The sequence below is a fragment of the Misgurnus anguillicaudatus genome, unplaced genomic scaffold, assembly GCF_027580225.2.
Source record: "Misgurnus anguillicaudatus unplaced genomic scaffold, ASM2758022v2 HiC_scaffold_29, whole genome shotgun sequence".
NCBI classification, from domain to species: Eukaryota; Metazoa; Chordata; class Actinopteri; order Cypriniformes; family Cobitidae; genus Misgurnus; species Misgurnus anguillicaudatus.
This window is the reverse complement of record NW_027395279.1, coordinates 69,230-85,301: the sequence shown is the minus strand read 5'-3', so window position 1 is coordinate 85,301 and position 16,072 is coordinate 69,230. Positions and strand designations below refer to the sequence as shown.

Sequence of the window (16,072 nt, the reverse complement as noted above, 5' to 3'; positions counted from 1 at the left end):
TCTTTTACTGACTCTAAATCCAATGGCAGTGGAGAAGAATTTCTCTTGGAAGACAGCACTGAGAAGTCAGTAGATAATGAGTCACATTTGGGAGTAGGCATTAATGAAAGGTTTCCTCCAGTAAATGATGAGCCACTTTACACCGGCTCACAACTAACCAAAGCTCAGAGTTTTTTACTTATCCTTTCATATGCTTTGAGACACTCACTTACTGGTGTGGCCCTGTCTGATCTTTTAGATTTGATTAATTTCCACTGTCCAGAAAATGTTGTAACTTCAAAGCATCTGTTCCTAAAAGAGCTTAAACCAATACAAGGTCACCTAGAATGTCACATATACTGTCCCAATTGTGAATATTACATCGGCGACCAAGTCACTGAAGGGCAGTGTTCTGTATGTAACTCTTCATGGGATAGAAACAGCTCACTGAAGAATGGAAATTATTTCCTATACTTACCCATCCAAACACAACTGGAACATCTTCTTCAAAGAGAAGATATTGCATCTTGTCTTAAGTCAGGAAATAGCACTTGTAATTCAGACGATTATGAAGACATATGTTGTGGTAAGATGTATCATAATCTGAACAAAGATGGCGGCCCACTAGATAGTCCTCATGCATTCTCCTTAACATTAAATTGTGATGGAGTTCCAGTGTTCAAATCATCCCAGTATGGAATTTGGCCATTACAAGGGATGGTAAATGAGCTTCCTTATCATCTCCGTAAAGAGAATGTTTTACTTTTTGGCCTATGGTTTGGCACTAAAAAGCCAAATGTTAATATATTTTTAAAACCATTCACAAAAGAGTGTCATTCATTGTCAACTGTTGGCTTCAAGTTACACAGCAACAACACTGTGAATCATTGTAGAGTGATAGCAGCTGTTATGATGTGTGATTCAGTTGCCAGGCCTATTCTGCAAAACATGACCCAATTTAATGGTCAATATGGATGCAGCCTCTGCTTACATCCTGGTGAACAAGTTCCAAAGGGAAATGGAGCTGTTAGGGTTTATCCATACAAAGATGTTCCAAAAAGGGATCATGCATCAACCCTAAATGATGCAAGGGAGGCTATGCGTACCACACAATCTGTGAGGGGCATAAAAGGGCCCACATTTCTTGTCAACATCCCACACTTTGACCTCATATCTGGAATGCCTCCTGACCATATGCATAATGTACATCTTGGAGTTGTTCGGCAAATGACAAGCATGTGGCTGGATAGTGAACACCATGAGAAGCCATACTATATTGGTAATCGTGTTCCTGAGCTCGACAAACAACTTTTAAGAATTAAACCACCTTGCAATATCACAAGAGTGCCCCGCTCTTTTCAGCAAAGGAAGTTTTGGAAAGCCAGTGAATGGCAGAACTGGTTACTTTTTTATAGCATATTTGTGCTAAAGGGAATACTACCCCATGCATTTTACCAGCACTGGTTAATCCTGGTCACCTTCATGTTCTTGCTATGTAAAGACACTGTCACATCAGAGGGGTTAAAAAGATGTGAAAAACTAGTTGTTGACTTTGTAAAACAGTTTGAAACATTATATGGAAAGGAAAATGTGTCATTTAACGTACATTTATGTATTCATTTACCGGACTCTGTGAGAAATTGGGGACCTTTATGGGCACATTCAGGATATATTTTTGAGTCTTTTAATGGGGAGATACTGAAGATGTTTCATGGCACCCAGTGTGTTCCCTTACAAATAATGAAACGATTCACATATAGACAAGTGTTGCCTCTTTTGAAAAACAATGCACTGAGAAATGCTGTGCCTAGATGTATACAGCTGTATAACAACTTGACTGGTGAAAAAAAGCTGAAACAGTTTGAAAGAGTAGCAGATCAAGTTGTGACCCTTGGTTTACACTATGTTCGAAAACTTACTAATGAAGAGATACTGGCAATGAGAGAGAAACTTTCCGTCACCACAGATACAATTGTAAAAATATTTAGTAGAACTTTTGTCAAAGGAGAACTGTATTACTCAGAGCAGTTCACTAGAGTAATGAAAAGGAACAGCTTTACTGTTTTATTGGATAATGGACACATAATCAATGTGTATTATTACATTGTAGTAGAGAGACTTAATGACAGAAAATGTTTTGCTATTGGAAGACAGTATGACAAATCACACAGTTCAGTGCTAAATTTAGAAAATGTAGTTGCCTTGAAAAGAGTGTTACAGGGCAGGAAAAAGGTTTTTGATGTGATGCAATTCAACAGGAAATGTATGTTAGTTGATCTGCCACATTATGCCAACCTTTATGCATGTATACCTCCACGTTGCAGTGTGGAGGACTGAAATGTCATGTTGATGGTGAAATGTCATGTGGAGGAAAAAATGTTGAGGGTGAAATGTAATGGTGGGGGAATAAAAAGTAGACTTAAAGAAATATAATAAAATATAATTGCTGCTGTTAATGATAATTTAATTTATAATACTGTCATCTACATTTTACAATATATGAATCAATATATAGCCATAAATGGTCCATCCATATAATGTAAAATATAATGAATGCCATGCAACCATTTGTTTGTATATCAATGTATTTTAATATATGAATCAATGTATAGCAATAAGTTGTCCATCCATATATTGCTATATATTTTCCAAATATATAAGGATGTTTCGGATACATTGAAATATATTTTCTAATGTATTGCAATATAAATTCTAGTATATTGCAATATATTTTTGTTGCATAAGGGTTGTTCCACGTGAGTGTTTAATAGCAAGTCTAAGTCAAGTCAAAGTTATCTAGTCTGTTAGTTTATTCAGTCTATCTTGTCTAGTTTAGTTACCCTGTAAGTCTGTCGGTTATTGCTTTGTTTACCCCCTCGTGGGTTTTTGTTTTCTGTTTTATTAAATAAACCTGTTTGAGTTACCTGCTGTCTGCATCTGGGTTCTGTCTGTTCCGAATTCCTGACAGAAGTGGTGTGATTATTTTACTTATCAAAACTGTGCCGTGGCAGAAAAAAATGCAGCCAGGTTGAAACATACTAACTTATCAATAAAAATGATTTGAAACCAGTGTAATCTATGGGTGTCACTTTTGAATAAGAAACTATAACAAGTCTATAAAATTCGTCAAAACTTCACGAATCACAAGCGTATTGGTGAGAACACTAATTTAAACAGCACACACACACACACACACACACACACACACCTGAACTGCACATCACGTTTTTGACTTTATTCATACTTTAAATCGTCATGCAACGTGACATTAATTAAGCCTTTTTGGTAAAAAAAGTAATTGGGCTGTCATATAGCCTACAAAAAAAGAACCTGCACACAGTGACAAGAAATATAAATGAACACAAAAAAACTAATACTTTTTAAATAGCCTATTAAAGGGTTTATTACAAATAAATTAGGCTACTAAATGCTTAAAATGAAGCTTCTAACATCATATTTTCTTCATGCAAATGTCATGGGCTTGCCAGATCCTTTGTACTAGACTAAGGTTTGAGTGTATCTGGCAAGACCATGACAGTACTATGTTCTGTGTGGGAGCATGTGGAGGCATATAGTGTGTGGCTTCCACATGTTCCCAGTGTTTTGTGGCTGTCATGGTCTTGCCTGACCTTGGTTATTATCCAGGTTGGATGTTGGAGGGCAAGACCATGGCAGCATTGTGTTTATGTGGGAACACGTGTGTTTTCACATCATGTATGTGTGACACGTGTTCCCAGTGTCTTGTCACTTTTACCCTACTCCCTTATGTACTCGTGTCTTACGTGATTAATTATGTTCACCTGTTCCCCATTAATGTGCTGTCTATTTTATGCCCTCGCGTTCTCTGTGTGGTGTGCGTGCGTTGTTGAAGTTTAGTGTTTCATGTATATCGAGTGCTTTGTTCCAGTTCCTGTTTTGTGTTCCATCACAGTCTTTGGTTTGTGTTTTATCACAGTCTTTAGTTATCCTTTGTTTTACCCCCACGCGGGTGTTTCTGTTCTTATTTGTAAATAAATTCATAGTTATATTTTTGTACATCTTTGCGTTTGGGTTCGTCTTTTGTTTTCACTTTTCGGTAAAACCGATCGTGACAGCAAATCACTAAAAATATATTTTTGTTCTCACATATTTAAGTTAACTTACTAAATAAAGAAAAAGGAGCTGCTAGAATGATGTTAGACTCTGAGATTAAACGAGATGACAAATAAATAAACATTTAACTCACTTTAGGTTAACAGTAGACCTGTTTGAGTCGCGACTCACTCGGATCTTTAACCCGGATCTTTAAATTAACTCATGAGTCGCGAGTCTCTAGTGTCATTTACCCGGATCAGTTGAGTCCTACTACAATTCAATTTAAAACCATAAACAGCGCCACCACACACACAAACCTCTTTCAACATTATTGATGAGACTTCGCTCGCACTACAGATCCACCCGTAACCGGCTGATCTGCGCGAGAACTGACCCGAGATTCTCACTCAGAGCCGGAAACATCGCAAACTCGAGAGATCTGCTCTGACTCGAGAATCTTTCAACTCGTAACCGGCTGATCCGTAACCGGCTGATCAGCGCGAACTGTTTCTCCGCCTCTGGGGGCTGCATAAGCAGGACACAGTTTTTTCTATATTATTATGCTATTATTAGGCCTATTTTTTAAATGGTCCACCATACACACACCAAACCTAAAACCTATAAGCATGTTATCTCAGAAGTGAAAGGCTTTTGTTGTGGATTTGCTTTTGAGGAGACTTCAGTCGCTCTATAGATCCACTAATCGGCTCCGGCTGATCCACACGAATCAGCCGGTTAGTGGATCTGTAAAACGAGTCCCATGGTCTGCGAGTCTGCAATGTTTCCGGCTCTGAGAATCTCGAGTCGCGTGGATCAGCCGGTTCCAAGTGGGTCTGTACTGAGTTTCCTTGGCGATTTAGCAATACTGACTCAAGTGATTCAAGTGACTCACACAACCCGGATCACTTTAGTGAGTGACTCACAATAACCCGGATCCTTAAAAGGAGTCGAGTTTGCCAGGCCTAGTTAACAGATCCTACCACTGCATTTTAATCGCCCATATACAACAATCAAAAGCTTCTAACATTCTCCTCATACATAGATGTGTCAAATCGATCGGAAATCACTCAAATATACAGTTGTGTTCAAAATTATTCAACCCCAACTGAAATTGATTGTTTTGGCCGGTTTGACATTGATTTTGATCATTCAGTCATCCTGCTTACAATTACATCAAAGAGGCATGTGTAGGTCAGACAAATATAACATAACATTTATAATGAAATAACCACAAATGTCTTTTCTGTGCTCACATCATTTTCAGCTTTATTCAACCCCCAAGTGACATTCAATCTTAGTACTTAGTACAACATCCTTTTACAGTTAAAACAGCTTTTAAACGTGAAGCATAGCTTGACACAAGTGTCTTGCAGCGATCTACGGGTATCTTCGCCCATTCATCATGGGCAAAAGCCTCCAGTTCAGTCACATTCTTAGGCTTGCGCACTGCAACTGCTTTCTTTAAGTCCCACCAGAGGTTCTCAATCGGATTTAAGTCTGGTGACTGCGATGGCCACTTCAAAATGGTCCAGCCTTTTTTCTGCAACCATGCTCTAGTGGATTTGGAGGTATGCTTGGGATCATTGTCCTGTTGAAAGGTCCAACGTCTCCCAAGCCTCAGGTTTGTGACGGACTGCAACACATTGTCATCCAATATCTCCTGGTACTGAAGAGAATTCATGGTACCTTGCACACGCTGAAGTTTCCCTGTACCTGCAGAAGCAAAACAGCCCCAAAGCATGATTGACACCCCACCATGCTTCACAGTAGGCAAGGTGTTCTTTTCTTCATAGGCCTTGTTTTTCCTCCTCCAAACATAGCGTTGATCCATGGGCCCAAACAGTTCTAATTTTCCACAGAACACTATCCCAAAACTTCTGTGGTTTGTCCACATGACTTTTGGCATACTGCAGTCGACTCTTCTTATTCTTTGGAGACAGCAAGGGGGTGCGCCTGGGAGTTCTGGCATGGAGGCCTTCAGTACGCAGGGTGCGCCGTATTGTCTGAGCAGAAACTTCAGTACCCACATCTGACAGATCTTTTCTCAGTTCCTCAGCAGTCATACGGGGACTTTTTTCCACTCTACGCTTCAGATAGCGCACAGCAGTCGCAGTTAGCATCTTTTTTCTGCCACGACCAGGAAGCGTTTCAACAGTGCCCTTTGCCTTGAATTTGCGAATGATGCTTCCTATGGTGTCTCTTGGTATGTTTAACATCTTTGCAATCTTCTTATAGCCATTGCCCTTCCTGTGAAGATTAATCACCTCTTCTCTTGTCTTCCTGGACCATTCTTTTGACTTCACCATGTTTGTAACCACACCAGTAAATGTTTAGAAGGAGTTGAGTATCACAGTCATTTTAAAGCTGCCTAATTGGTGCTTATTAGGCTTTATTGCTGTTCCCTGACATCCATAAGTGTTTTCAATACCTGATTGAAAACACTTCAATGAACCTCTGTTCTTCAGAGTGGTAGTTCTTTAAGGGGTTGAATAATTGTGTCAATGAAGAATTCACAAAAGAAACATTTACTACTATATTACAAAACCAATTGATGTCATTTTAGTTGCATATGGTTCTTTAAGAAGTCATTGTAGGATTTCATTCTGAATACAATTACAAATGTACACTAAATTCCCTAAAACCCTTAACAGCATTGGGGGTTGAATAATTTTGAACACAACTGTATTCCTTCTCTTAAGTTACTAAATGAAGAAAGAGAAAAATGACACGCTAAACCAATATTAGTCTCTGAAAACGAAATTATTTTTTAATGACTTAAGTTTGCGCTGAGCACAAGAGCAAGCGTAGTAGCCTTCTCGTAAAGAGCAGAGCCGAGGAGCGCGCATATGAGACGTGAACACGAAAGGAATAATGGGTTTAATTATGCTTTCACTTCATTTCCTGACAGTTTCACTGTTAATGAGGATAGTAATGACCAACCTGATCTCACAAATTTCCGTGGCATAGTCACGGAATTTTGTGCTCATTTTTCCGTGACATTCTCACGGATCTCCGCATATTTCCGTGGCCCTGCCACGGACTTTCTTTTCCGTGGCATTACTCAACTGTTTTGTCCTATTTTCTTACCATTGTCGCTTCGGTTTAGGGTTAGATTTACATAAAATGACATCCCTACCCAAACCCAACTCTAACCCCAATGCCAGGTGACAATTGATTAAAGTTTAGAAAATATAAAAGAATACATCAGAAAAAATTGTATAAACCAATACTTACAGTGACAAAGTAACGCAAGCACCAAATCTAACCCTAAACCGAAGCGACAATGGTTTGAAAATAGGAAAAAGCAGTTGAGTAACCAATCCGTGAGAATGCCACGGAAAAGAAAGTCCGTGGCAGGGCCACGGAAATATGCGGAGATCCGTGAGAATGTCACGGAAAAATGAGCACAAAATTCCGTGACTATCCCACGGAACTTTGTGAGATCATGTTGTAATGACTGACAAGATGAAGCCAAATTACATACAATAAAGTTACCTAACTACATCTGAGAGAATGCAAACACATTACAATATTTTTTCCTCTGCAGGGCACAGATACATTTTTGTAGCCCGACAGGAATTTGCCATAGCGATTTTACGAGCCCTACATAGGTTTGTTTTGTATAAAGACTTTCTTTAAAGTGAATTTCGTTTTGTATAAATTGTATCTTATAATAATCAATGTTTAATTAAACAATTGCCTCGATTTAGTAAATAAGAAGCAAACCAAGAACGTCGGGTGTGGTGTGGATTGAAGTGAACCCACTAATATTTCTGCAGCCTACGTCTTGGATTTCTTAAATTAATGTTATTTTGGGTTTTTTAGTGATTATGAAAAATAATTTTCAGCAGAGGGTTCCACTGCCAAAAGAAGACTTTATTGCATACAACAAAAAGGCCGAGTTGGTGGCCAATCAACTAAAGAGTCTTTTTCAGAAATCAACCTAATATACAGTTCGCTAAAAGTTGAAACTCCTCCCATGTAGTTGTTTTTAGCATGTTTTTATGTTTGACAAGTTTTGTGTCTTTATTCCTTGCAGCCTATGCATTTTTAGCTTTGCTCTCAGTTACCCATATTTTAAACCCTGCATACATTGCCAGGGCCGTCTTAACCTAATGTGAGGCCCTGGGGCTGAGAGGTTTTGTAGGCCCCCCATACCCTCGATTTATAGTCTCATTTTTTAAGTGTAATATCTAGGTAATCTACATTACAAAATGCATTAGTTTCTTTCGAGACATACAACAGTGAGTTTTCCCTCTTTGACCCAGAAAACACCATAATATCATTATTAACATATCACTGAGCCTACTTGAGCATAAACACAAGACACTTTATTTAACAACCACACACAGCAACTTGTGGTGGTGATAAAACTAAAATGTGTGAAAGTATATGTTTATAAGCTTTATGTTTATATAGTTTTTGAAATATACAAATTTGCAGAAAATTCATTGCCACTCACTAACCAAATGCTCACCACAGTTTTAAAAATATAAGAAGTTCAAGATAAGGAGTTAATAAATATGAATGGTGCTATTAGGGGATGATCATTTGAGATGGTCTTGTCGCTCTTTACTTTCTAAGCCTTGCACCTTTACCGTTGCATCTCTATGTCGTTTTTCTAATCTAAGTCAACAGATGTGTGTACTGTGAGCTAACGTCGCCTCAAACTACGTTGCTCCAGCTGCGCACGCGTCACTGATATAAGCGCGAGTAAACTTAAACTTTATAACAACTAACAGCATTATGTGCGGGAACTCTTTTCTTTATTTGGCGGCACAGATTGTTGTGCACGCTTGGAGAGACTTCTGCATGCCAGAGACTCAGCTGCACATCATGAGCACAAAGAGAGCGAGCACGCACGCTCGCGAGAGAGAGAGGGAGAGAGAGAGCGAGCACGCGCGCGAAAGAGAGAGAGACCTGCACCTCACTGGTGATTATTATAAAATTTCAGAAATGACTCTTTCTTTGTTGGTGGATTATTTCCTGTTTCTCTGTCACACTCAGTCTAACATGACGGAATGCCAAGTTGACAACGCGCACTTAATTACATTACGTGGAATAGAAAAATCGTACTGTTACGTCTGACATTTAATTTCACGGTAAGTTACAACGGACCAATCAGCAGACATGTAACGTGCAATTAGAGTGATTGACAGAAAACCTGACAAGTTACAAAACAAAAAGACATTTTCAGCTCATCAAGAATGCAAACATGTGAGGCCCCTGAACTTCTGAGGCCCCTGGGCTTCAGCCCAGGTAAGCCCGTGCATTAAGGCTGCCTTGGCTACAACCCTTATGAAAATTAATGGTTTTATTGGTGTAAAGTTGTAGTAACCATGTTTTTTGGTGCATTGATAACAATCAGCAAAACCATGGTTTCACTACACTAACTGTGGTTCAACTATGGTTTTTGAAAACCATGGTTGTCAAAACCATGGTTATTTTGTGGTTACCATGGCTTTACTGTAACCATGTTTTTTGTTTTAACTGCAGTAAAACCATTGTTAATTTTGGGTAAGAGAAAAGATAATCTTGATTATGTCTAATTATATCTAATTAGATATAATTAATATATTTAAAATCATATATAAAATCTATGATTATTTTTACAGGCTTTTAAATAATATTTAAATAATATTATGTGTATTTTCGTTGAGACACATAATATTGGACTTAAATGGGTTAAAATAGGTTCGTATTAATTGATTAATTAATTTGATCTGTTTTGTAATTACGAACTTAAATAACATTATAAAATGTTGATTTTGACAGAAAGTATTGGTTTATAATGTTATTTCTCATTTATAAACGTTTAAGTTCTCTGATGTTTCCATGGTGACTCGTGAAATCTGTGATCCATTGACAATGCCTTTATGTTGTTACCGTGAGCGTGCATTAACTCTGTGTTACTTTCAGCGGGTTGATTGAACTAACTCTTAAACTGTGTTTTGGAACCGACATACCCAGAGTAAGCAACTTTGGGGTTGATCAACCCAAAGTTTAGGGTTAATCTGACGGTAAGTTAACTCTGCTGTCTGGAATACACCCCCAGGGCAGAACCATGACACTTTGCACATCAGACATTAGTTTGTGTTTCCCCAGAAAACAATCATTAAATAAGTCTGTTGTGAGCAGGATGTTAGTGATGTCTGGTTTTATCACTCCATTAGTAGCTGTAAGTTCCATCAAACAGTGTTGAGCTACACTTAAATGAATCACCATCACACCCTCAAAGATAATTTTAGAATAGACTGTACATCTGGTCAAAAGAGAGGAGAGATTCTCAAATCCATTTTCAATCGTGCAGGACTGACAGTTTTCTGTTGTTTGTAGATGAAGAAATGAAGTTCTAAACGTAGGTTCGGGAGGAGCCTAAAACATTCAGTCCTGTCAATCATCCGGATAGCCTATGTAAGCGAGTTAATCTACACGCCTTACATTGGCGATTCATCCGGCATAGGCCCCGCCCAGTACCGGAAAAATGTCTTTCCAAGACCAACTCCTGCTCTTCACCTCCGACGAAGAATTTTCCTCCGAAGCAGATCGATCATCAGCGGTTGTCGAGCCATCACCAGTTCCTTCCAACTCTAACCCAGCTCCCAAGCAGAGCCTCGACAAAAGAGGACGTCCTCCCCAGCGTCCTCCTGCCGTTTCACCTAAGCGCCGCCGCTTAAATCTCCCCTCTCCGCCTCCAGCGAGACACCCTCGAATGTCTCCTTCCGTGACTCTACCCAGTACATCTCCAATCCCTGCAATAGAAAAATGGACCGTGAACGGGCTGCGGCTCGCTCTCGCGTCCGCCGACATCGACTTTTCTAGAAAGTTGTCAAAAGCCCAACTCTATGAGCTTTATCTCCGTGCCCAAACCGGTCAGATCCCTGTAGCAGCTACCCAGACAACATCCAAAAAAGGTCCCGGCCGCCCTCGTAAGAATCGGCAGCGCGTTTCCGCAAACCCAAGGCCTTCTCCAACGTCAAGCGCCTCGAGGGCTTCCCCTCCGGCCACCGCGCATGCGCCGTCTCCGGTCGCCGCGCATGCGCCGCCTACTACCGCAGTAGCCCTCTGCCCCTCCCCTTCTAACCCAGCCGGTCCGACTACCGCCCCAAACACCTCACCAGGCGCAAGCTACCCCTCTCTCGCACCCACTTCTGCTTCTCTTTTCGCTAATGCTTTCCCTATCCAACCCCATCTCCCTCCCTCTCCAGCTTTGCTAAATCAGGCTCAAAACCCACCAATTCTCCCTCCCTCTCATTTTCCACCTGGGCTTTCCTCTAACGTCACGGGAGTTCCCCCTAGTGTGAGGCCGCCCCCGCTGATGGGAATCTCTCTAGCCCCTCCCCATTTTCCTCTTTCTTCAAATTTCTCTTTTCCGAGCGCAGCGCACGGCGTGAGGCTGCCTCCGCAAACAGCGCCTGCCCCGGATTTACCTCTCTTAAGCCGTCCTCCTTCCTACACTCTTCTCACAGCAGTGCCTTTAGCAATGCCTGCTCACGCCGTTGCCATGGACCCGCCACCCGTTTCCAACTCACTCCGCTCTCAAATTCTTTCAGGTATGGATGTGGACCTGGCGTACCTCCTCTCTCCCTTTCCAAAAAAAGACAGCCATCGCTCTCTGGACTGTGGCACTTTCTCCGTCGTTCTTAAAGACTCGCCTTCCAACTCCAACCGTATCCTTTCCTTTGCAGAATTTGTCATAGCATTTAATAAATATACCGAAGTAATCTGTTCAGTTTTTCCAAACAGGCGTAAAGAACTCAATGACTACCTTGCCATTATTTCAGATTTTTCACTGTCATTTGGCGGCTGTCATTTTTATACTTATCATAAATTGTTTTCTGCCAAATGCGCCACTAGAGTCACCCACTGGAACCAGTGCCCTTACTGGGAAGCACTGGACTTCCATCTATATAATAGAGTTTTTCTCGGCTGCCGCAACATCTCTTGTGCCATCTGTAGATCTCTCGATCACCAGTCTAACTCTTGTCCGTCAGTAAAAAATACCACCAGCCCCCGAGTACCTCCTGACTCCGTTAAATCCACTTCATACGCGCCTCAGTCCAGATTCGATCGCCCAGGTCCTGCAAATAACCAAAGCCGTTTCTCTGCATCCACCAGCCAGGTCTGCAATAATTTTAATGAATTCCGCTGTTCCAGGCAAAGATGCCGCTATTTGCATGTTTGTAATTTTTGCGGCGGTGCTCATGCCCGCCCTGTTTGCCCAGTGTACAAATCCTCTGCAAAAAACAATAAAGATCTTAAAAAATATCTATCTTCTCCCATCAATGTCTCTGCTCTTGCACACGAACTTCAATGTCACCCCAATAAAGAATTTACTAATTTCCTTCTTTCAGGTTTACAGCAAGGTTTTGACCCCGGTCTTGAAGCTATGCCCAACTCAACCTTCATTTGCAATAATTTGCAATCTGCCCGTTTAGATCCCGACTCCGTAGACTCACTTCTACAAAAAGAAGTAGAATCTAAATTTATGATCAGCCCATTCGATTCCCCTCCATTCCTCACCTATCGCATTAACCCCATCGGCATAGCAACGAGGAAATTCTCCGGAAATTTCGACCTTTCAGCCCCCCACGAATGTTTCGTTCCTATGGTGAATAGCTTAATTCCTCTATCGGAATTTTCACTGCATTACCACGACGTAGACCAAGCCATCAGTCTAATTAAATCTGCCGGTCCCGGCGCTTGGTTAGCAAAAATCGACATCACTTCAGCCTTCAAGGTCATGCCAATAAACCCCGACTTTTGGCATCTCTTTGGTGTGCTCTGGCGGGAGAAATATTATTTCGCCGTTCGTTTGACTTTCGGTTGCAAAAGTAGCCCCAAAATTTTTGACACACTGTCGGAAGCGTAGTGCTGGATCCTAGCGAACAATGTTGTGGATTTTTTAGTGACTATGAAAAATAAATTTCACCAGAGGGTTCCATTGCCAAAAGATGACTTTATTGCATACAACAATAAGGCCGAGTTGGTGGCCAAGCAACTAACGAGTCTTTTTCAGAATTCAACCTAATATACAGTTCTCTAAAAGTTGAAACCCCTCCCATGTAGTTGTTTTTAGCATGTTTTTATGTTTGACAGGTGTGGTAACTTCATTCCTTCCAAATGTCAGCCTATGCATTTTTAGCTCTGCTCTCAGTTACCATATTTTAAACCCTGCATACATTGCAGTCTTTAAGACTGCTAGTCTTCAGCTTACAAGCTTGAGACATACATACTTGCAAAACACATTTGAATCTGAGTACCATGTTCACCAAAGATATAGTTCTGAATTAAAAAATCTTCTTCATTCCACCCTTTGAGACTTTCACAAGTCTCACCCAAAGTGCAACTTCATAATCCAGTTCAATTAAGTTAAGATAATTAATGGCTTAACTAAGCCATCTTTCCCTTACCAATGACTAAATCATGCTGCCGCACTTTGGTGGAGTGTGGAACAAACATCTTCTCTTGGAGAAGTAAAAGAATCTGCTCCCTAAATTAACAAACCTTTATGATCATGGAATATACTTCATTATGTCATTGTTGCTGTAAAATCAGAACTCATAAAAATATTCATCATAAGAGTGTAAATTAGACAAATACCTTTTCAATTCTTATTATCTTTTTCTGATGTAGTATTACCATTTTCAAACTTTTGCAAAACCCATTTTTGATGCACTTTGTAATTTCTTATATAAAGTAACTTTTCATCTTGATATTTCAACATTAACATTTGTTTCAATATAAGTATACAGTAAAATAACAATTTATCCAATTAAACTTGCAAATCCTTAACCTCTGATAATTTGCATCATTTACCTTATACCTTTGATAATATTCATCCTTTAACCTATACCTTTAATCATTTGCATCATTTAACCTATAAATCATTTGACATACCAAAATATATCTTTGATAATTTGACAAACCAATCACCCATTTTCCTAATTTTAAATCACACCAATTCCACATTAAGATTTTTTCTTCCTGTATTTGTTGCAGTTTCTATCCTAAACTCTTAAGCTTATTGATAGCTTTAATGAATATCTATGTTGTATTTTTAGCATAACATTAATCTCCATACAATAAAACTATACCCCTTTGTAGTATCTCATTGTTTTTCTAAAATTGTTAAAACATCATTAGTTAAATTTAATAAACCTTTGTTGATTATAGTAGATATAATTTAGTAATTCTAGATTAAATCAATATTTATTCTAACCATGATTTTATCTCATCTCTTGCTTAAATTGTAACATATGGTAATACCAAACCAATTTAGGGATAAACTATTTTAGTTTTATAATTTGTTTTCTCAGTATTTTGTTCAATATACTTCAATATAATCATGATGATTTCTTAAATTAACCTTAGTCTTGTACATATATATTTCTTCTCTAATTGCAAAACCACCATAAGTTATCATTTCCCATCAAATCAAAATTAAACCAAAAGAATTCTGCTAACATTACTGTTTGATCTTTATATGTCCAGTGCTATGATCTGATTCCCACATTCTTTTTACTGTATACTAGCATTGTCCACCCTTTCCATACCTAAAGCCAAAATTATTAAGGATTTATAATAGCTTTTGGAATTTTATATTTGATTTGTTCAAGTTCTATGTTATAGAATATTCCCTTTAAATATCCCTCATCTTTAGTTCCATCAGGTTTACTGTAGCATTCATAATCTTCAGTATTTTTTTCCTATTTTAATGCTTTTATTAACTTTCCAAAATTGAGACTATTTACCAAAATATGCCCTATAAAATGGATATTTAAACCAGAATTTGTCAATTTGTTAAATTGAACACCCCTATAATATCATGTTGACTTTTGATTATTATTACCTTTCATAATTCAGAGCATCATAAGCAATTGTTCATACCAATTTCTCTTATCTTTGAAAATTTTGTACCATTTGTACTATTCATTATGTTTTTGTTGTTTCCCATAAAATATCCAAAAATATATATATATTTTCCTTCCGTTGATGTCCTTTTTCTTCTTTTGATGTCCTTGTCTACTTGTTGTTTTGGTTTCTTTAGTATTCAATCTAGATTTTGTTCCTCCTGAGATTATTGTAGAATAACTTCTCACTGGTGTTACTGGTCCTCGCTGAAGTGTGAATGATCCTTGCTGATAGGTGAAAAGTTAATTGAAAAGAGTTTGATTATTGACTGCAGTCGTGTGAATTTACAATATGTTGCTGATAATTGTGAAACTGCTTATTAGCTTTATTTTTCAATTTCCATGGCTAATTCCTTGAAGTTTTCCTTGTGTGTCCTTTACACATTACCAGCAACTTTGTCCAGGTGTATTGCTTGTGAACTCCACTGCTTTGCACTCATTGCTTGTTGCTCCTGAAAGTCTCTCCTCATTTACATATTTTCATAACTTTGTTGCCGTTGCTTGATCTGCCCCGAGTGGTCATTACTTAGTTCTTTATTTGTTTGTAGACTTGAATTGCTTTTCATTTTTCTATTGTTGTCTTCTGTCTCATGTCTTTTATTATTTTCTTTTCCTCAGTTCTCCTCTTCATTATTGTGTTTAAGTTCTCCTCTGCTCCCCAGCTCTCCTCTTCTGTATCGTGTTTGTTGGTTCTCCTTTTCTCCTCAGCTCTCCTCTTTAGTGTTTTTGTTGTCCTCTTCTCCGACTGGTATATTAGGAATGCTGTGCAATGGCTCAGATGACATCAGATGTGCTCCTTCCCCCTGGCCTGCTGTTAGGGCTGCTCTCCCTGGTCCTTGTTTTATGTCACTCTCTCCTGAAGACCCTCAGATACACTAGATCCCATGGGATAATATGGCATTTTATCTCCATCTCCTCATCAGGCTCCTTTTCTTTTTTCCTGCACACAAATAGCTTATGCATACAGTTAGTTTTATCACATAAGATCTCATCTTTATTTGTAATTGTTCCAAAAGCTCCATCTGCAGTCGTTCCAGAGGCTGTCCTTTTTTGGGGATGAATTTTTGTTATCACATATAGTATAGCGCAGACATTGGTATTGGCAT

General features: G+C 39.0%; 1 protein-coding gene across 1 annotated transcript; it reads left to right on the top strand.

Moving 5' to 3' along the window:
- Positions 1 to 10,394: 10,394 nt before the first annotated feature.
- Positions 10,395 to 12,925, top strand: LOC141362740 (uncharacterized). The gene has a single exon (XM_073864944.1). The coding sequence runs from the start codon at positions 10,538 to 10,540 to the stop codon at positions 12,923 to 12,925; it is 2,388 nt and encodes a 795-aa protein (XP_073721045.1). The 5' UTR covers positions 10,395 to 10,537.
- The last annotated feature ends 3,147 nt before the right edge of the window (positions 12,926 to 16,072 follow it).

Bases quoted from the DNA above. Each gene is read 5' to 3' on its own strand.
- LOC141362740 (XM_073864944.1), top strand. From the start codon at position 10,538: ATGTCTTTCCAAGACCAACTCCTGCTCTTCACCTCCGACGAAGAATTT.